This window comes from Panthera pardus, unplaced genomic scaffold, assembly GCF_024362965.1.
Source record: "Panthera pardus isolate Hobbes unplaced genomic scaffold, ASM2436296v1 HiC_scaffold_19, whole genome shotgun sequence".
Taxonomy (NCBI): Eukaryota; Metazoa; Chordata; class Mammalia; order Carnivora; family Felidae; genus Panthera; species Panthera pardus.
Window position 1 is genome coordinate 23,972,139 of NW_026526754.1, and position 22,435 is coordinate 23,994,573.

The 22,435-nt window shown below is 51.5% G+C and overlaps 1 protein-coding gene across 3 annotated transcripts in view; it reads right to left on the minus strand.

The window, feature by feature from the left end:
- Nucleotides 1–17,957, minus strand: part of FBXO31 (F-box protein 31) — a 42,899-nt gene extending 24,942 nt beyond the window's left edge. The window contains exons 1-3 of one of the 3 annotated variants that reach the window (XM_053906728.1): nt 17,570–17,957; nt 5,070–5,141; nt 1,897–1,983 (exon numbers count right to left, since the gene is read on the minus strand). In XM_053906728.1, coding sequence (XP_053762703.1) covers nt 1,897–1,983; nt 5,070–5,141; nt 17,570–17,918 — 508 coding nt within the window. In that variant the 5' untranslated portion in view covers nt 17,919–17,957. The remainder of the gene's footprint in view (nt 1–1,896; nt 1,984–5,069; nt 5,142–17,569) is intronic. The other 2 variants (XM_053906729.1, XM_053906730.1) reach the window with 2 other exon arrangements.
- Nucleotides 17,958–22,435: the final 4,478 nt, after the last annotated feature.

Genomic DNA, 22,435 nt, shown 5'->3' on the forward strand with positions numbered 1-22,435 from the left:
GAACACCAGGTGCCAAGAGCTCCAGGAACAGGGCAAACTGGTGAGAGAGAAAGAAACAGTGCCGGGTCCCAAGGTCCTCACAAGCCAGTCGCCACGCAGACATTTCCAGAGGATCTGGCCGACGTCAAAAATGTTGCATCCTGAGTTGCCCTCTACAAGAACGCACCAGGAGCCCTGGAATACCGACGGCCTGGGCATACAGGCCTCAATTCGGGTTGAAACTGGTTTCCTTTCTTCACGCACGTGAACTTCCCTCCTGATGTTCTAACAGACCGTGGAGACAACAGAGTGCTCGCAGCGTAAGTATGTCCCCAGAAAAATGCAACCAATACTCACAAGTTGTTGTTGTCTTTGTAGTTTCTGGGTCGTCCAAGGTTTCTATAATGCCCACTGTATTTTTAAACAATACGCAAACCTTAGAGAGGACAGCAGTGGGTGGTGTCTGATTAGAACAGGCCTGTTACAAAGCTGTCAGCTACGAGCTTGGGGGGGGGGGGGGTGGGGGGGGAGGGGGAGGGGAGAGCACAGCTTGTGGGTGAAAAGCCTAGACAGACTGTGACACATCCCGACAGCCACAGAACACTCCTGCCCACCACGGGGGACAAAAGGACACACTCTAGGTACTGCCCACAGTGGGTCAGAATTCCATCCTACCCCTACGGTATAAGCCCCAGATGGACTGTGATTCCGGAAGGATCCGTGACAGACGTATGACGTGATGAAGCTCTATGGTCCTGCGCACAGGCGGTTCCCATCAGCACAGCTCAACGTTCTACCTTTGCTCACTGACCGCTAAGCGGGAGGGTGGGTCACTCCACAGCACACTGTTCTAGAGGAAACTTCCAAGAGGGCAAGAGGGTTCAGAGAACACAATTCACACCTTTGGACTTCAGACTTGACCCATTGGGCCCCCCAGGTGGCCCACCCGGCTCCTCGTGCCTGCTCACACGCACTCCTGACAAGCCCCCTTGTCACAGGAGCCGAGCACGAGCTCACACATACCCTGAGGCACACTAACTAGACCCAGGATGGTCCCTAAGCGCCACAGGACCAGCGGGCACGTGTCAGCTGCGCGTCCAGTCTGACGGGATGAGGAGCAGTCCCAGAAGCAACACTTCTCCCTCTGCTCCCATAGGGTCTGTTAGACACGAGACTCCAGAGGGGGCCTGATCCAGGCACGAGACACAGACACACGGAGGCTCAGAAGGGTGGGCGTAACAGGAGGGAGCGGTGCCCTGTGCTTCTAGGAACGTGAAAACACCTTTTAGCGCAAGCAGGTACGTTTAATGTCTCCTCGACAACAGACACTCACCCTGCATCTCAGCTCAACCTTACGAAGACCTGAGGTGGCATTAATCACCTGGAATAGGGCTTATGGAAATTTCCAGACTCGAGGGATGCCAATCAAGAGAGGAATCAGATTCTAATTAACCAACTGTTTCTACACACTTCTGTCCAGCATGGGTACATCGTAGGATTTTTTTTTAATTCACGCAAGCTATTACAACGTGACTAATGAAGTCTCAGAGCAAACCATTTACGTTTAATTTTGGAACAGAAGTGTTTCAAGGCTTCTACCCTGTCCTCTCTCTTCAGCCTCAATAAACAACAAATATGAAAACGTGCATCAACAGAGTGGTCTTGCTGCTACAACCCAAAAACCCCAAAGCTGCTGCAGAATCCCAGCCCGTGTGTGCAGCTGACACGGGCCACGGCTCAGGTGTGGCCTCGGCTGTGGTCAAGCCACGGAGAACAGCAAGAAAACAGCAAAAGCCAAGGAGGGCAGCTCGCTCTTAAGACCCAAGCAGTCCTCGTGCCCAGAGTTAGAGGTCCCTCTCCATGCAGCTTTTCGGCCGTGCTTGCCCGCAAAAGCCAGAGCCAGCAGGAGGTACGTACGGCAGGTGTAAACATCTCTGTACTCCATGTGCTCGTAATCGGGAAGAATTTTCATGAAACGTCCCGACTTGACGCGAGGGTTTATACCTGAACAGACACAGCAGGGAAAGGGTGAAGAGGGTTCTGCTCCCACGAGGGTATGAGCACTTTTCATGACGACACCCTCTCCCACACTGGCCATGGACATTTCCTGTTACACACTCGGCCCCCAGAACCTCAGGAGGCCAGCATCTGCCAGGGGTGACCTATCTTCCTTCAACCAAAGGAGTCACACCAGAAACTCCTGATGGTGGGCAAGCTCAGGACCCTCCTCTCTCGACCACCACAGATCAAGGGAGCACGGAGGTGAGAGAGCCAGGGCCGGGGCTGGGGGACCTTGGGGAGACCGTTTAGGGAACCCCCGTGCTCAAGTCAGATCTCTCCCTTGCCTGGTGCACACCTGGTGTTTCCCTTGACCTTTGCCGCGTCTGTTTTGTTTCTGATTAAGGGCAATGTCTGGCAGCCTCCTAACTCAGACCTCTTCACTTCTGAATCAAGGCTGCAGACTCTACCACCTACACCAGGAACCAGCATCGATTTTCTTCCAGCACCCATTCCAGAAGCTAAGTGATTCCCTCCTGTAAGGCTCTCAGAGCAAGTTCACAAAGACAGTTCCCGTGCCACGTATATGAAGACCGAAGCTGGCTTTGACGGGAGCAGATTCAACACTTCGGGACCCTGAATAAGGGACTATGAATCATTCCCCGGATTTTGCAACCATTTACGGGGTCAAGACTCAGCAGTGAAAAGAGATCTCCCGATGTCCACGTGTGCCTGTCCACACCCCCAGCACTCCAGACGTGCACAGGAACATGTTCACCTTACCCTGTCCCCTCTCAGTCGCCCACCCCTGGCTTACCCCAGCCGTACCACCCACTGCTCAGTCACTGCCCACCTGTGCTCCACAGGACAGCAGGGCTGAGTCGAGCTCTAAGGAGGCCTTAATTCCCACATCTGCAGCCACCCCCGGTGGGCAGAGGAACCTGCCTTCCTCCAGATGCTATTTTGAATGCCTACACTCCCGAGGCCAAGTTTGAGTGCTTACTTGCAGGAAACTTCTCCCTTCAAGCTGCTTTCAGATGACACTGTCTAACGACCTAACAAACTCAAGCGGTCAGATGATAAAAACTTGACGTAGTGGACACTCCTAGAAACCAGCTGATGGTCCAGAAAAGCCAGGACATCTCTGTCCTCTGTGCACGCACATGGAGACCGTCGTGGGGCATGTGCCTCTGCTTCAACAACAATCTGATATCCACGCTCTGGCTAGATTTAAGACACGAGCTCTGGGAAACCACGGAGGAACCAGAGTGAAGCCAGGGCCGTGTGCACACCCACAGAACGGAGCGGGGGCAGGGAGAGGGGCAGAACTGGCTTTCTGCCTCTGGAGTCTGGGCTTTGCAGGATGCAAGGCAGCATTGTTCCGGCTGCTGAGAGGAGAGGACAGGAAGGAATCCGGCATTCAGGACACTTGACCACTTGGGTCCCCCAGACCCACGTCCCCTGGAGAGATGGCGGAACGTGGGGCAGAGGCATGAGCAGAAAGCAGAGTCTGAGCGCACACGGGGAAGCCCAGGGAAGGGGGAGCTGGCAGGTCCCAAGCAGCCGGCCTCGCATGGGGTCCAGGGGCAAAGACGGGGAGCAGGGGGCAGCTGCCGACCTGGGTGCAGCAGCAGAGGGTGAAGGGGAAGCCCAAGGCCCTGAGGAAGGCGGTGGGGGGGGGGGGGGGGGGGGGGAAGCAGGGTGCTGGGCGCGGCAGGACAGAGGCCCCCAGAGGTGCGCGGCAGGTGGGAGGGCACCGCTGAGCCCCACAAGCTGCGTGTGTCGTGAGCACGCTGGCTCCTCAGAGGAAGGTCCGTGAAGAACCCCAGCCTCCGACGGGAGGGCTCCCCGGTGTGAGCAAGCATCAGAACACGCGCCACGTGTGGGGACAGAGCCTCTGATGGGCGGGGCACCAGCCGGACGACGAAATCAGCCTGCAGGGACAGAGCCCCACGAGGGTCTCCCTCAGAGCCCGTCCTACGTGGCGACCCCACACTCCCCGTGAGGAGGGGCATCCCAGAGAGAGACCCCTAGTGACAGACCTAACAGGAAGGACAGGGAAAGAGGCAGGAACCTGCGCGGCCCAGAGCCTGGAGGGGCTGCCAGGGCTTCGGCCGGCTCTCCGCGACCGGCCTCCTTCTCTGACCAGAGTCGAAGGTGTCCCCGCACAGATGCGGCCCCAGCTGGCAGGCAAGGCATTTAGGGAGGAGACCACCTGCCGTGCTTTCAATGGAGAACATTTCAAAAGAAGGAAAACCCAAATCTACCAAGATGGTTAGAGATGAAAACTTAAGGTCCTTTTCAGAGCAGTCAACAAGTCAACTTTAGGCCAAAGAGAACTGGGTCACCATCGTCCCTGCGCTCTCCGATCCCCAGCTCCAGGCGGCGGCCGGGCAGTGGACCTGCGGGCTGCCCTCTGCGAGTCGGTGCTGATCCGCGGCTCCCGGGCCGTGACGGTGTGAACACAGGCCTTCGCACACCAAGAGGCCCGAGGAAAGGTATTGGGGCTGGGGGGACTGTGAACACACAGATGGGGAGTGTCACTGATGACTCTGGAAAGCAAGGGAGCAGAGAACAAGAAATGGGGGGGTCCGGGGGGCTCATCATGGCGACAGGAGACTGCAAGGCAGAAGGAGCCCGAGAAGGGGGAGCCTGGGTGGGGCTGGAGGACGGTGCGCTCCAAGGCGGCCCAGGCCCACCGGCCGAGGGAGCCTGCGGGAGCGGCCACACCTCACCATGGAGCTGCTGTCCACCTGTCCCCTCAGGCTGCGGGCCCAGGATCCAGAGGAAGGGACACTTCTGGAAACACCCAGAGTTTCCAGGGCAGCCACGTTTCTCAGAGCCAACGGCCCTTGACACCTAATAAAAGACACCATTCTCCTTGACGGGCTGAAAAGTAAGGGTGAGACGCCCAGAAACAGAGAAAAGAGCCCCTTGGTTTTAGCACGACCACGCCAGCTACAACCCTGAGGAGGCGTCTGAGAAGGGCCCCATGGGCTGTGGGTCAAATTCTTCGTGTTCCTATCATGGGTGCTCACTCTGCGTCTGGCTCTGGAACAAAGGTGACAGTGGGTGGCAACAGGTTAACTTACGCTTGGCATAGACGTCTCTACAAGACACGCCCGTGATGTCCAGCTTCCGCAGGTTCTCGCAAACGCCATACTCTGCAAAAAGAAACATTTGCTGGAGATCATGGTCAAGAAATCATGAAACGACAGAAACAGATGGATGGAGGGCGGGGGACAGAGTATGGGGAGGTGCGCTGAAACCTTGGCCCCGTCTTCCAGGTGTGTGTCTGTCCCTTGCTGGGGAGGTTTTGTGGGACTTCGGCACACAGCACCCGCACTCACCAGTGAAGCCTTTATCCTGGGTTCGGACCACACCTGATGAAAGGACAATCTGCACTGTCCACTCCGATGAGCTCCAGAAGCCTCACGGCACAAACCCAAAATCGGACAACGCCCAGCTCGTGACGGGGTGCGGCACAAGCTCAGTGGTCGGGAAACAACACGTTCCCAGGAAATGAGATGGTCCTTGGTGTCAGGGTTCCACCAAGGCCCCCTGAACCCCTGCTGTGGCTCGCCACACTGCTGGTTCTATTAAACAAAGCCACAGGCCTGTGATCAGAGTCCCGGGCGAGATCCGGGAAGGAAGAGCTGCACACGCGTGTCCCTTTGGCACCAGGCCACCTAGACCCCAGCCAGTGACAGGGATCCTTGGAACCCTCCTGCTTCCTTCTCCCTTTCCCCGCCCCGCCCCACCACAGCCCCACTTTTCCAAGTCACGCCCCAGCACTTCCCAGCTGAAACCTCAGGTGACCGGGTCCCAGCAGGGCTTTGAAAGGAAAGCACGGACCTGAGCCAATCACCGCGGATCCAGACCCGCCCACTGGCCAAGCTAACAATAACCACACCTGCCCGGTACCAACCGTTGCTTGGGCCAGGCGTCAGTGTGGCCGACCCTGCCGGCAGGCCCGAGACTGCTGCTGCTACTACCCCGTCCACATCAGCGCGGAGGAAACACGCGCAGAGAGGCCTGAGGCTGGCACAGCGGAGCAGAGCTCGCACTGCGGGACCGGGAACTGCAGCCCGGACGGGGCGCCTCAGGGTGGCAAGTGCGGCCCCCCGCCCAGGCCCTCACGCATCAGCACAGGACTCTCCCCGTGCTCACACTCGGTGCAAGCGTCCGGCTGGGGCTTCACGGCACGGCCGCCTCTGGGACCGTGCCCCCGGCACAGGAAGGCGCATCAAGGCTGGGCAAGGCTGGCGTCTCAGCAGGCCGTCTGGAACGTGGATCCACACAGGGGGACCGGCAGTGGCAACGTGCTGCCCCCCACCCCCGGCCCCGATCCTCTAGAGGTCCGGTCTGGTCTTTTCAACAGAATGGATGATACTGGCCCAAATGCCTCTGTGAGCCGGTAGTGCTTCAACGGTACCCAAAGTAAAGCTCGAGATGCACGCAGCACGGAGAAGCTACCTGGGGGCTGGCGGCTCAGGCCTGTCCGGGACCCTGCTTCTCCCTACCTCCTCTGCTGACGAACAGACGCGACACTGAAGACTAAGACAAAAATCACAGTCTTGCTCGTTATCAAGCAAAAAAAGCACAAAGCATGCAGGGTATCCTGCTGGCTGGAGAGCGAGGACTGGAGGCTGAGGGCCTGGGAGCCCTCCGTGAGCCTGGGGCAGGGACTCAGCCACACCTGCATGGAACCTGAGACAGCACGGCTCGTCCACACCCGCACAGGCCACCCGGGCGGCAGAACAAACTGAAGCAGCCAGTCTACCCCACAGTCACTGAGAAGGGCTCTGCTCCACATACGCGGCCTTCACCACTTCCTGTCCGCTCTGTGATGCCCATCGCAGCCCAGCGGCTCCTCCCGAGAGCCACCGGTCAGCGGTCACTACTGTGTCTGGCTCTCCAGACACACTGGCTTTCTCTTGTGCAAACCATGCACTTCAAAGTTGCCACCGCACAAGATTGCTGCTTCGCTTTGTTTGCTGTGTGGTTTTGAAAGGACAGCTCCTTCCCGGTTTCAGCAGGCCACCAGTGCGTGCAGTGACGGACAATGAGGAGTCTCTTACCGCCTCCTTGGCCAAGTGGTGTGACTGCAGGGGGCGGGGGTGGCGGTGGTCCTCCGTGAACCGCACGCTTGTATAATATGCGCACTGGCACCCTCGGTGCCAAGAGTCAGATACAGGGCACAGATGTGAGAGCGGGAAGTCAACGGCCAGGCCTCCGTGAGGCACTGATGCTGCTCCCTGGGCCCAGGTCGCCGAAGGCTGGTGACTTGACATGGCTTTTGCGTCAGAGTCCAACCCACACTCCGTCGCGACAGGAGCCAACCTCCCGAATGGCTCCAAGGGCTGCAGCCACAACGGCCACATCACCAGCTTTCTGTGCGCTGCGTGAGGGCACAGCACTGCTGGCTGGCATCGCACGGGCTATGAAGCTGCACGAGCAGTAAGTGTCCACAAAAACCCCACCAGCAATCAGAAGAAAAGCAAAATTAGGGTGCCGTGCTAATAAATACAGCAATCCTTGGCGGGGTTTTCTTAATGTTCCCTAAAGGCCCTAACAAATCCACCAAGGCAGAATAATGCCATTCTGACCTAACCGTCCCTCGGAGAAATGTTTATTTTCCACCTGATGGAAAATCTTTCTCTTGAATAGGGAATAAGAACAACGCCACATCCTCTGATTGTTCCAGAAACCTTCCAAAAGTCATGAGGGGAAACTGCCTTTAAAATAGCTTTGGGGGGGGCGCCTGGGTGGCTCAGTCGGTTGGGCATCTGACTTTGGCTCAGGTCGTGATCTCACGGTTCGAGTGGGTTCAAGCCCCACGTCGGGCTCTGTGCTGACAGCTCAGAGCCTGGAGTCTGCGGCTGATTCTGTGTCTCTTTCTGTCTCTGCCCCTCCCCCACTTGTGCTCTGTCTCTCAAAAATAAATTTTAAAAAAATAAAATAAAATAAAATACCTTTAGGGCCTGCAGACTGGCCAGCACCATGTACCCTTGCTTCTAGAAAAACTACCACGTGTGACCTCTATCCTTTGGCACAGACCCTGTCCCAGATGACTGAAAGCTAGCACAGCAAACCAGGATGCCTCCGGCTGCTTCTCAAGTACTGGATTTGGGGTGGAAGGCGGGCGATTCAAGTCTCCTGGCTGGGGCATCCGGCTGGCTCAGTTGGTGAAGCATGCGACTCTTGATCTCGGGGTCTTGAGTTCAAGCCCCACGTTGGGTATAGAGATGACTTAAACAAAAAACTTTTTTACAAAAAAGGTTTCCCTGCTTATCTATTATATAAAATAGCTTAAGAGACTCTTTTTTGGAGAGTGCCTACTCCAATGATGGCCACAAAATAAAAAATAAAAATTAAATTTAAAAAAAAAGAGGTTGGGAGGGGGAGAAAAACGGGTGAGCTGGGCTTGAGGAAATTTATAAAATGTGGAAAAGTACGGGCACACAGAATTACCGTATGACCTGCTCTCATTCTCCATCTGGGATACATCCCCAAAAGAGCTGAAGGAGGGGCCCCTGCACCCACGCTCCCAGCAGCACTACTCACAATATCCAGAAGGCAGGTAAGTGGGCCATCCACACAACGGGATATTATTCAGCCTTAGAAAGGAAGTAAACTCTGCCACCTGCTATAACATGGATAAACCTTGGGGACCTTATGCTCAGTGAAACAAGCTGGTCCCCAGAAAACAAATACTGCAGGATTCCCTGGGGTAGTGAGATTCAGAGAGACAGACAGAAGAATGCTGGCTGCCGGGGCTGGGGGAGGAAATGGGGAGCTAGTGATGGGGACGGAGGCACAGCTGAGCAAGAAGGGAAAGTCCTGGAGACGGAAGGGGGCGATGGCTGCACAACGATGTGAAAGTGCTCAGTGCCACAGACCTGTGCATTTACAAACAGCCCAAGTGGAAGTTTTTGTTGCATGTGTACATTCACCACAGTAAAAAAAAGGAAACTGCCACTTCAAGTATTCCAACTGGAAAATTTCCACAGCGCCTGGGGGGGCTCCATCGGTTGAGCGTCCGACTTCGGCTCAGGACGTGATCTCACAGTTCGTGGGTTTGAGCCCCGCGTCAGACTCTGTGCTGACAGCTCGGAGCCTGGAGCCGGCTTCGGATTCTGTGTCTCCCCCTCTCTCTGCCCCTCCCACACTCTCTCTCTCTCTCAAAAATAAAATAAACATAAAAAAATTTTTTTTTTTACCAAAAAGCTATTTGAAAAATGTTTTGCCCGAGAGAAAAAACAGCCCAGTGATTTGGCCCAAGTCAAGCCAACACAAGCGGCAGCCTCTTGTGACCTAACTGCCAGGGGCTGCCAAGTGCTCACCACGCATTCCCTGTCCAACGAGCTCCGGGCCGTATGATGGGGTTTCCCAAAAACTCCCCATCCACACGGCACTCTGGTCAGTCTCTATGGGTGGGAGAGAGTGGGCTAGAAGCGTTCTCTCTCTCCCTCACCCCTGCAGAAACCAGCAGACACACTTCTGCTTCTTGAGAGGCCCATTCCCTGGAAGGGAAGGTGGAGATTAACAGACACAGTCCCTGTGCCAGCCATGACAGATAAGCACACACATCAGAGCAGAAGGGGACCAAGAACGGGAACGCCGGGGCGCCTGGGTGGCTTGGTCGGTTAAGCGTCCGACTTCGGCTCAGGTCATGATCTCACGGTCCGTGAGTTCGAGCCCCGTGTCAGGCTCTGTGCTGACAGCTCAGAGCCTGGAGCCTGTTTCAGATTCTGTGTCTCCCTCTCTCTCTGTCCCTCCCCTGTTCATGCTCTGTCTCTCTCTGTCTCAAAAATAAATAAACATTAAAAAAAAAAAATTAAAAAAAAAAAAAAAAAGGGAACGGGAACGCCATTCTTCCGTGTGCCACATCAGTGCCAGAGGCGGCCACGGAGGGACCCAGCCTCCTCCTCCCCGTTCACGCTGTGACAGCACCGCACTCAGACGCTACCGCAGCGAGCCGATGGGCACACAAGACAAATCTGGAAAGGGAAGTTGTCCCCCAGCCCTGGAGGGAGGTGGATGGCAGCAGTGATGGGAGGCCACAGGCAGCACCAAAAAAAAAAAAAAAAAAAAAGGCATGGAAGATTCTAGGTAGAAAAGCAGCAAGGACAGAGCCTCCACAGAGAACCATTAACCCGTGGGGGCGCCAGCAGAGATGTGCCTGGAAATGCAGGCGGGGGCTCCAGGGAGGCCGCTGCACCACCAGGTGAGGCAGAGGCAGGAGGAAAGGACCGTGTGACCAGACATGTCACTTCACGAGCAGGAAGAAGGGCCGGAAGGTGGACCAGAGGCTGCTCATGTCCTTCCTACCTGCTGCACGCTGCAGGGTTCTCTAAATAAAACTCTAAGATGGCTTGATTGGTAAGACTGATTTTTGTGTGCACTAAACTAGGAGCGAAATACCCTCCTTAATAAAGTATGGCTCCAAGTTTGACCTGAGGCTAAAAACGAAGTTGGGGGCTGGGGCTGGTGGGAGGGGGATCTCCACCAGGCAGGACAGGGGAGTTGGGCACCCAGTCCCCGGGTTTCCCGACACCGCTGCTCTGTGCCAGTATCCAGGACCACCTCTCCAACGACAGACCACTGACCTGAAACCCATGTGTTCTCCAGTGCCCCGCTTCGCTTAGCTATTACTGTAACTGCATGAAATGCCTTTCTCTCTCTCTCTCTCTCTCTCTCTGTCTTTTTAATAATGTAGCAGATCTGGAAAAACTCTGCAGCCAGCTCATCTTAGGATGGTAAGACTGTAAAACCCAAAACATGGACACAGCCCACAGGTGTCTCTTATTCAACACCTGGACTATTTGGGACACTTAAACAAACACCTCCCCAGGACGGCTGACACCGCCTATGACTCATGTGACTTGTTCTCAACCAGTTCAGTCCATGTAAAGGTAAGCGATCTCAGTGCCAACGGGCTAAGGACTCTGACCCCAGTCCGCCTCCCACGACAGGCACCCACCTGCTGGCCAAGTGACACCCGCTCCTGGGAATGCCCATCTGTCACCCTCAGACACCCACACTCCCTGCCCCGCCGCCCACAGATGAGACCAGGAGAGAAGCCCATGAGCCTGACGGGGCAGTCACTGCCACCCCTCCCCGGACCTTGTCTAGTGTTTCTGACACGTCCCTGCCCCTCCACTAATGCTCCACACACAGGCCTGGCCAGCTCAGGTTCTCGAGCCTCTCCATGGACACTGATGGTGTCGCTGGCAGAGGACGCTGACTCATGAGTTCCAAACCCCGCCAGCCTTGGGGAAAGGGCCTTCTTTGCAGAGGACGCTTGTTCCTCTGCAAAGTCCCAAAGACACCCTTGTGTTTGCAAGCCCTTTCCAGCCAGAAAGACAAAGTCAGAGCCTCACACGTGTTACACACTCATTTTATAAACGCAGGGCAACAGTAAAAATGGCAGTGCCTGGACTTCTAAGAACCAATCGATTCTTTTTGGCAAGGTAACAGTGTCCATCCAATTAAATACGGTCGGGGGACATCTTTATTCGATGCTTTCTGGGTACGAGGTTCACTTTCTAACTTACTTTTTAAATTTTTTTTTTAACATTTTTATTTATTTTTGAGACAGGGAGAGACAGGGCATGAACAGGGGAGGGTCAGAGAGAGGGAGACACAGAATCTGAAACAGGCTGCAGGTTCTGAGCTGTCAGCACAGAGCCCGACGTGGGGCTCGAACTCACGGACTGTGAGATCATGACCTGAGCCGAAGTCAGCCGCTTAACCGACTGAGCCACCCAGGCGCCCCTCTAGCTTACTTTTTTAAGGTCAAAAAGACGAAGTCTAAAAAAATGTTCCCCTATGATGCACCACTGTCCTATACCCTTTTCTGCTTTGCTAACTAGAAGGCAAAGGTTTCTCTGTAAAGCACCATATGAGATTCAACTTGCAAAAACACAGAGGACTATAGTCCTTTCAATTGGTAAAGCAGGAAGAAAAGATAAAGGTTTTCCCTCAAATTGTGAAATCCTGCTGCATGTACCGGAGGGGGGCTGACCTCCCGTGCGTTTCTATTACGGGAACAGTTCACTGACCTGCCCATCCCACCACCAAAACTAGTGGGCCAGGATCTGCTTTACAAGTAATCATAAAATATCCCTGAAGCCAGCCTTATAACGTACAGCTTGCACATTTCACCTCTTCCTAAGATGACCTTCCAATTTTAACCGTATTTAACAAAAGCCACGTTGCTCCTATTTTGCATCAGCATATCAGATAGGACAGAAATAGCATTTTCTTCTGATTGCAAAACCAGAATTAAATATTGGTTTTTAATTTCCCATTTCTGTCAAAAAGATCATACATTATTGGAAACGGATTATTTCTAATCATGACAGAATCTAAACCCACTTTAGACTTACCACAGATCAAAATATTACCCAAATATCATTCTGTGTGTCAAAAAAACTTACCATCAAGGGAAGAAATGGGCAAATTATACATATACATATAATATATATATCTTAAATTCAAAACCTGACACCAGCAGGTACTGAGCTGAATGAAATGAAATCCTTATGTCTGAATATTTACAGCTCAGTGTGGGAGGGGAAAAACACTCGCATTCTAAATTTGTCTTTTGTTATTTGATTATTCTGATTAAGAACTAGGGTGTGAATGTGGACCTCTAAATTCACCAACTAAATGGTGAAGTATTAACCAAGAAAAGCCTCGTCAGGGTCAAAGGCAAAATAACGCACTTGGCTTTGCCCTCAGAACTCCGAGAAGTGATGACTTATTTATAGCCCCACACGTAAGTTACTGCAGGAGGCCTGCAGCCTAAGGAGTGATGATGCATCAAAAAGTGTTTACCCTGGCCCTGGTCTGCACCCGCCCTGGAGGCCGGGCTTGGTTTGATCCCGTTCCTGTAAGCCAGCCAGTTGTTATGTGCGGACCCCAAAATTAGGAGCTCAGACTTGGCTTCTCCCACCAACCTTCTTTCACCTGCCCAGAGAAATACCACTAGAAAATATTTGATCCAACGGCTCCAATAAGCAGCAGACTAGAAAAGCCAAAGTTCTATACAAATAACTGATTTATTGCTAGGACACTGGAAATTGTGAACGTCTCACCAAACATTATAGAGAGCTACCTCGTTTTCAGTTCCCAGTGCTACCCCCCGACCCTCCCCCCTTGCAAAATCATCCTATCATTTTAAACATGCAGGCATTGTCTGCACCCTGAAAGTCACTCATGGCCCTAAATCCTGTAAAGCAAGAAAACACAGGTGTATGGTATCCTCTTTCCCACTCCCATTTTTGTGGGTTGTTTTCTGTTCTGGAAAATCCAATCAAAAGATAGAAAGCAAACATGTAAACATGCAAAGTCACTAATTAGCCTCACCCACCCAAGACACTAAAAAATGGAGGCACCATTATACTCCTGTCAGGGCTGGACCAGACCTGGAGGTTCCATTCACGAAACCTGAGGGGGCAAGGACAACCCACCTTCTCAGCCAGCCTGAGATCCAGCCTCCTGATCACCAAGGCTGGGAGTACTTTGGTTTTTACCTAAATAGACCTGGCACTTTGGCCTTATGAACACTCACCTTAACCAAATGTCTAGTTCAGGAAAGAAGAACTTTGGGAATTAAGAGAAGTGAAATCAGGCCTGTCTCATACATGACTATTCGTATACGTGTATATGTATTTCAAACACAATTAGACTAACGCTATGACACATCTAGATATACCATATAGGATTGCCAACAGTCCAATGTTTGACATAAATGAGCTTGCAATTCAAGCTACCAGAATGAACTACGGAAATCAAAGACCCAGCTGCCAACCATCTTCATAACCTTGAGATGAAAATCATTACTTAAACCCAAAATTCATGAATTTGATTAACATGTAACTTTCACAAAAGTCATTATAAATGAAGTTAAATTGCAAATGACTATAGACTACACGAAAATGTTTTACAATATAGTAAACAGAAATCGATCCAGGTGAAATAAATTAAACCCACAAAATAGTAAGAAAATAATAGGGGAGAAAATGGGCAAAAAGGATAGGCAAACAAGAGAAATCCAAACTGCCAATAATTATTTTTTTAAATGTGCATCCTTACTAGTTATCAGGCACATGCAAATTAAAATAAATAAAAATGCATTGTTCAGGGGTGCCTGGGTGGCTCAGTTAGTTACGCACCCAACTTCTGATCTTGGCTCAGGTCATGATCTTACAGTCGCGAGACTGAGCCCCACAGGGGCTCTGCACTGACCGTGCAGAGCCTGTTTGGGATTCTCTCCTCTCTCTCTCTCTCTCTCTCTCTCTCTGCCCCTCACCAGCTCACACGCTCTGTCTCAAAATAAATAAATAAACTTTTAAAACATGGATCTTTCAGATTAGAAAGAATTTGGCAGATACTGGATTAAATGGGATAACTTAAAATAGCTGGGCCAGAAATGACTGCAACTTTGTAATGATGCATAATGAACATTTGTATTTCATCTTTTGTGACTTAACGTGTTCATGCTCTAGTGACAGGTGTGAAAGCAGCTAAATCAAGCCCAGAAATAACTGGGCAGTACCTAGCAAAAGTGCAAATCGCACAGCCCACTGCCCCAGCAACACTACTTCTGCGTGTATGTTATCTGCATTCAAGGAAACGTATTGTTCACTGTATGCTATATGTAATAAAAGAAAGAAATAAAAATAAGAGAAGTGACAAAGTGTGGTCTCTCCAAATGATGAACCACCACACAGCATTTAAAAAGAGTGAACCAAAATTAAATGTATTCACATGGACAGAACTTAAAAACAGAAGTTCACAAGGGGAAAAAAAGCAGATGTACGATACTCACAGATGATATATTTCTAAAAACTAAACCACCACAAATGTTACATTTGGGGACAATGTCCTAGCATACGCTATATACAGATGTATATGTCCTATATACACTAGTAAATAAGCCTATGACAGTGGCTGCTTCTTGGAGTAGAAAGGGCAGTGCTGACCAGAAGGGACGACTTTGAGTATCAGCTGAGATGTTTTCTGTTAAAAAAGGTCAAGAGGTGCCTGGGTGGTTCAATCCCTTGGGTTGATTATCTGACTCGTGGTTTTGGCTCAGGTCATGATCTCACAGTTCCCGAGATCAAGCCCCGCGTCTGGCTCTGTGCTGATGGTACGGAGGCTGCTTGGGATTCTGTCTCCCTCTCTATCTGCCCCTCCTCTGCTCTCTCTCAAAATAACTAAATAAATAAACATTTAAACAATCAAAAAAAAAAATTACAAAGGTAGAGGAATCAAAAACAAATATAACAAAAGAATTAACACTTATTGGGGGTGACTAGGAATATACCTGTTTTTCCATTTTATTTATTTATTTATTTTTTGAGACAGAGAGAGACAGAGCGTGAGCAGGGGAAGGGGAGAGGGAGAGGGAGACACAGAATCCGAAGCAGGCTCCAGGCTCTGAGCTGTCAGCACAGAGCCTGATGCGGGGCTTGAACCCACAGACTGTGAGATCATGACCTGAGCCGAAGTCGGACGCTCAACCGACTGAGCCACCCGGGCACCCCCTGTTTTACCATTTTTATCTTTTTTTTTTTTTTTTAATTTCTCAAAATGAGAACTTTCCCAGTTAGCCTTCCTTCTACCACATGGTCTGCTGTCCCAGGAAAGCTGAACTGAGAAGCGCCCCAGCAGGGAGGGACTGCATAATCCTCTCCCTGTCCCAACTACCTTCTACAACCGCATCAGGACTTCCTATATTTCCATCAGCGACTCTACAATCCACCCTGAACTCTATCCCCAGTGAGTTTTACTCTGTGGCATACCTTTGAGTTTTTGATTACACAAAAGTCTTCGCTACTCTCTGTTTCTAGAGTTGAGCTAGCCACATTACAATTCCCCAGAGACAAACCCATCGGAAAGCACCACACTGGTTTGGCTGACGGATGGACAAACTTCTCAAAGCACAATGGAACACCTGTGACCAATCTGGGTCTTACAGGTGAACAAAAAGCAAAACAAATGAAAAGACAGAGTTCAGAGAGAAAGAGAAAGGGGAACTTCCTTTGCCTCCACTTTAAAATGAAATGCACTTGCCACATACAAGACAAAAGGTGAATACTGCTAATACTTGGAGAGTTCTTACAAATTTGTTCTTACAAAAATAGACTGTCTTAAGAGACAAAAACAAAAACACACAAATAAGGAATCACAAGACATGAAATACAATGGCCAAGAGGCCCCATAATAGAACATTACCATTTAGGGGGTGAGAGTTTCACAGGCATCATCTCATTTAACCCTCAACGTGACCCTAAGGGAGCAGCATTTCCCAAATACCTGGGAAGGCGAAGCTGCGTGTCCAAGATCTCACGGCATATAAATAGAGCCTGAACCGCTGAGTAAAAATCCAGAGCCCTGACCACTGAACATTACCGCAGAGATATGACTGACTGACCCCCTTGTTGGGGGGAGGGGTGGGGGTGGAATCCGGGGAAAGCGGTCTTCTCAGGCACCCTCTGGGGTGGGAGGGGGTGCAAATTCCAACGGCTGGGCAGTGGGTGTCTATGTGCCATCAGTGTGTGCACTCCACTACCCACAAACGTGCTGCGAGGATGTGCACCCTAACAAGACAATCGCAGACGTCCTAAAAGACACATGGACATATAAATTGCTACAGTATCTGCTTAAAAGCAGCCCTGACAAGCACTGTTTATGACCAGGAAAAACTGCAAACTCAGAAGTCGACCGGTAAGGGACTAACTAGTCTGTGGCATATGCACGCAGAGACATACCACGAAGCTTTTTCTATAGTAAACTGTCTCTAGAAGAATATACATGGTACGATCCCATCTAAGTAAAAATGTGTACAGGACTCTACATGTGCATACGGAGAGACGTTTTCCAAAACTGTAAGAATGGGTTATCTCTGATGGCAGGGATCTCTGATGATCTTTAATTTCTTCCTTCTGCCATTCTGCATGGTCTGGATTTTTTTCTCACCTATCTTTCTTACCAAAACATGACACCTCACTGAACACCTGGCATTTGTCAACGTTCAAACGTTGTCCAGAGACTCTGGAACTCTGGATTAAGTAAACCCTTCCTCCTGGGATTTGTTACAAAACTAACTATTCGCCACCGTCATTACTGCCACCAGCATCCAAGAGAGGGAACTCAACCCTCGCTCCACCTGCCCCTCCACAGACCCGCCCCTAAGGAGACCCTCCACACTCCCCGGCTCGGGCTGCTTCCCCAACCGTTCGCCTTCACCCCTTTCGCTCTGCTCAGCTCCGCCCCCCGAGGCCTGGGGACCGAGGCCGATGCCCACATGCGTCAGCTTACTCCCTGGCCTGAACCCAGCCCCAACCCCAGCACAGTCAACCGTCCTGTCCCTGAGGCCGGGGGACCCTCCACCCCCGCTCAGGGCCCCCAGGGCGGGTACAGCGCGGCTCCGCGGCCCTGCGGGGACTCCACCTCTCCCAGACTCCGCGCCCCGGCAGTGTGGGAGACAGCCCCGGAGTCACCGCCCCCCGCCCGGCCGGGAACCTCCCCCGGGGGGACCCCCGCCCGCCAGGACCCCCGCCCCCGGCGCGCTCACCCTCCCGGCAGCGCCTTCTCCAGATGGTGTCGGTGTGCAGGATGCGCCGGAACTTGGTGCAGACCTGGGCCAGGCTGGGCAGGTCGGTGCCGGGCAGCGAGGCGAAGATCTCCACCAGCAGCTCCGGCGGCAGCTCCAGCAGAGAGCAGCGCGGGGGCGGCGAGGGGCCCGCGCCCCGGCCGCCCCCCGCCCCGGCCAGCGCCGCCGCGCCCGCCTCGATGCGCTCCTCCTCGGGGTCCGTGTCCGGCTCGCTGTCGGCCGCCGCGGTCTCAGCCGGGCCCCGGCGCTGCTGGCGTCGCCGGCATCCCCGCGACGGGCCCACGCCGCAGAGGCGAGCGCACACCGCCATGCCGGCGCGAGGGACGGCCGCGGCGCCGCCGCCGCCCGTGCGCACGCGCTGCCGGTCGGCCGGGCCCCGCCCCCGGGAGCACGACGGGCCCCGCCCCCGCGCCGCCCGACCCCGCCCACCGAGCGGTGAGCGATTCAGGCCCCCGCGGCCCAGCCGGGACCTGACGCCACCGGGTCCCAGGTCCCGCGCCCGGACCGGGCACGGGAAAACAATGCCACTTAACATCGGGCGATGGTAGCCGCGTCCCGACTGAGGACGTGCTCGAGGACCCAACTCGCCACCTCCAGAGTATGGGCTCACGCCCTCCCCACTGCGCTAACAGGGGTGGCGGCGCCGTGGAATGCCGGCAGCTGCGAGGAAGGCCGGAGGACCCCCCCAAGATGTTCGAGGACTCCCCCGGAGGTCCCCATCCAGAACCCCCCAAGACAGCCTGAGGACCCCCCCCCGGAGGTTACCCTCAGAACCCAAGACGGCCCGAGGTCCCCGGGAGGTTCCCCAGACCCATGAGAACCCCCCCAAGACGGCCCTGAGGACCCCACCCCCACCGCCGTGGACGGCCCCAGGGACCCTCCAGAATCCCCACAACACACACCACCACGACTCCAAGAATTACCCCAGGACAGGGCCCAGGACGGCCTGAGGCCTGATTAGGTGGCCAGGGGGATCGGTGCAAACTTGTCTAGCGCCCCAAACCGCCCACGTAAACCAAATAGAACCCCGATTGTGCCAATCAGCCTCCTTTCTTTTATCTAAAAATTGACATTCACTCATTTCTTCCTTTATTGCAATGAAAGGGGAAATCGTGTTAGCTGCTGAATCAAACACCGACTCCTGCATTGTCCAAACCGGTCTTGTGGTTCGGCCCTTAGTTACCTTGTTTACTGTGCTCCAGGGCACGTGTGTTCTAGAAGGCGGGGCCCAACTGGAGAGAATAGGCAAAGCCTTCCCGTGACAGTGGCTTACCTTAAATAGCTCACAACAAGAAGAAACTGTAGTTATTAGTTGTTTCCAGAGTCAGGCCCCGGGGTGTGGGTGTGGTTACAGGAACCTCTCTACAACAAAGCTGCGAACCCTGCTGGGACTGCCCAGGGTCTTAAGGGACGCCAAGAATCCCCTGGCCACCCCACTGTTTCTGGGGGAGCTTGAGGTCTTGCTAGGCAGATAGAAAACTAATGACCCTGCCAGTTTCCACAATTCCTGACTGTTCACTATCACCTCTGTAGAGCAGTCTCAAGGCCAGAAACAGGGCTGCCTCCCCTCGTCCCTGGAATCTGATAATAGAGGAAGTGCATCTTCTAACAAAAATAACTAAACAGTAAGTCATGGTTCAAACCTTGGAACATGGTTCAAACCATGGTTCAAACCTGCAACTGAAAAGCAACACCTAACTGGCCTTTCCATCTAGACTGCTTTTCAGACCAGTCTCCACGCTGGCATCACAACTCTATTCCTTCAAATAGTAACACATGAGCCAAAGCAGACTCACTGTGGCACTCACCTATGTAAAGGTATTTAATGGCCCCAATGATTCCTTACCACACCATGCCTAAATCCCGGTCTGGCCTTGTGGCCTGTGCCCACACCCAGCTCTTAGGGGGAGCCCTCTGATAATTCAAAGCTCACCAGCCTAGTTAACATCTCTGACTTTGCTCAAGCTGTCTCCTCTGCCAGGAAGACCCATCTCTTCTGTCTGTGCCATTAAAGAGCCAACCCCCCCCCCCCAAACTTGTCTGCAAATGGCATCTCCTAGGAAGGAGCACCATCACATTGTTTTATCGTAAACACTTGCTTCCTTTTGTACCAATCTCCCTAGATGTATCCTTGTCATGTGATATATACACCAACACACATCATCACGCAATGAATGTTTACTAAATGTTTCTTGAATGAAAAAATAAAAAAACTGGCTACAAGACTAAAAAGAAACAGGAACCACACAGATTTAGAGAAACCTGGTGGGTCACCATTATGATCCAAGGTAGGAAGTATTTCACCAAGCAGAAATACGTGATAAACTTTTACAGAATGCCTGACTAGCCTACGTGCTATGTTTGGCATGGCTCCATAGCTTCTAAGGCATAATCTTTGCCACTGTTACATTTAGTGTTGTTGGTTTTTTTTTTCTAAATCTATCTACCCCTTCCCATAGGCAATTTTCTCCTAGAGGAGCTTAGAGTTGTACTAACGTACAAAATAATTTTGTTAAATTCCCATCTTTAGAAGAATGGTGAAACTATTCTGTTTAGAGTATGGATTCGGTAACTGGACAGTTAGGAAGGCCTAGCTATATCCGTGTATCCTTGAGGGCAGGACTAACAGAAGGTTGTATACGATAAGCCACCCAAACATGTGCAAGGACTGAATTAGTGCTAACCAGAATAGAAAGAAACATTTGGCTGTGGGAGCTTGGGTAACCCCTGTTGGCAGAAAGGAACCCAAGAGGAAAGGCTGTGGATAGCAGATAACTATTACACATTGAACAGGAAAAGTTTTGTATGTCGTGAACACTTTCATCATCCCTTATACAGAAATGTATCCCATACAAAGAACACTAAGGAGGACATGTTCGTATCAAAATGAGAAAAAAAAAACAGATAAAATAGATCATTTGTTTTAACACTGGAATGAGACTATAGTAATGAGTTCTTTGTTATAGAGAACTGATAACATCTAAGGAGATAAGTAGATTACAGAGCAGGATTATTGTTTTCATTGGTTGCCCCAGGGGGAGCCTGGGTGTCTCAGTCAGTTAAGCTTCGGACTTTGGCTCAGGTCATGGTATCACTGCTTATAAGTTCGAGCCCTGCATTTGGCTCTGTGCTGACTGCTCAGAGCCTGGGGCCTAATTTTGAATTCTGTGTCTCCCTCTCTTCTCTCTCTCCCCCCCTCCCCCGCTCACACTCTGTCTCTCTCTCTCTCTCTCTCTCTCTCTCTCAAAAATAAATAAACATTAAAAAAAATGGTTGGCCCAGAAGTCCTAGAAAGTAGTATTTCTTGGACCTAAATAAACTGTTAGCTTTACCCACGCTGGTTCTCACAATCCAGATTTGAAAATGGAATCTTACTCCCCTGCTCAGAAGAAACAAAGTGATAGAAAGGGGAAATATTCAAAGGCCAAACAAAAGGTTCAGTTTAAAATAAGAGGGCGCATAGACTCTCAACAGATGCCTCCCTTAAAAGTCCCATATATGGGCAAAAGCTGGAAAAACAGCAATCCTTCAGAATTTACGAATAATCAAACAAAAAACCCGTGGAGCGCCGAATCAGCTGTCCATGGCCCTTTCAGAAATAATGTTAGATCATGAGCGTGATTTATGATGGCTTTCCTGCATGCACTCGCTGGCTGATTTCTGAAGTTGTCTGTCACAGACAGCTTCCCGGGAAGAGGAAGCACGCTGCACGCGGTGCCTCTGGCGGCTGCTGACAGCAGCTCCCGGGAGCCAGCGAAGACACTCCTACACACTGCGATCCACTGAGGGTCAACTCCAAAATCCTCCCGACTAAATCCTTTCTGAGAATAGCTCCTGGGCTTCTCTTGAGCAATACTTGTTTGTTTACTTGTTCTAAAGAGCAAAGAGATGACCCGGGAGTGATAGGACAACTGGCCAATGAGTGCCCAGACATCCTCCAGGCCGGAGTATCTCTTCCAATCAGAAAGAGGAGAGGCGGGCCGGGCCGGGCAGGCCTGAGGTGCTGAACAACTTCTCGGTGTGACTCGTCCTCCATGTTGTGTGTGGCAAAAACAAGGTCTCCTACCCTGCGGTTAATGTTTCATGCCTCATGTAACAGATTCTTAGAAATAGCCGGACGGCATGACTTACAGCCACGTTACATCACTAATGCTGGGGGCATCGTGTTCAATTTTTTAGCGGTGACCTTACTTCCTCCACAATTATGGTCATTTCATGTTACAGAAAAAGGAATAGGGTCGGAGTTATTTAAAACTGACACCATCTGGCTTGCTAGAATAATTCTATAATTTAAAAGCACCATGAGATTCATGGAGAAAGCATTGAATAAATTTAAATGAAACGTGTTCTAGTTTTTCCATAATTTATTTGGATTATTTTAAGAAACGGTGATATTTATATTATTCTTTTAAAAAATAAATCATACTATGATTATATTACCTAGCATAATATAATCCATGAATATTAACTTACCACTCGGAAAATTGGTCACTACATCAAACTTTTAAACTGCAATCTGAGGGCACATGAAATTTTTCACATATACTCAAGCACACTTGTTTTCTAAAGTTACACTAGGTTACATTATCTGTATGTTAAAATAAATCAGTAAATTTTAGATATGATTTAATATTCATTATATGAATATGGTATTCTTACATGGAGACGATGCTTATGAGACACCTTTCCGTGCCCACTGCCGTGGATGATTTTCTGAGGCACACGTCGCGAGATGTGGTTTTAGCTGCAAGTAGGAATTCAAGGTTAGGGAGGACTTAGGCAGTCACTGTAAATGTGGACTTCAGGACTTGAAAATCACAGAGTGAT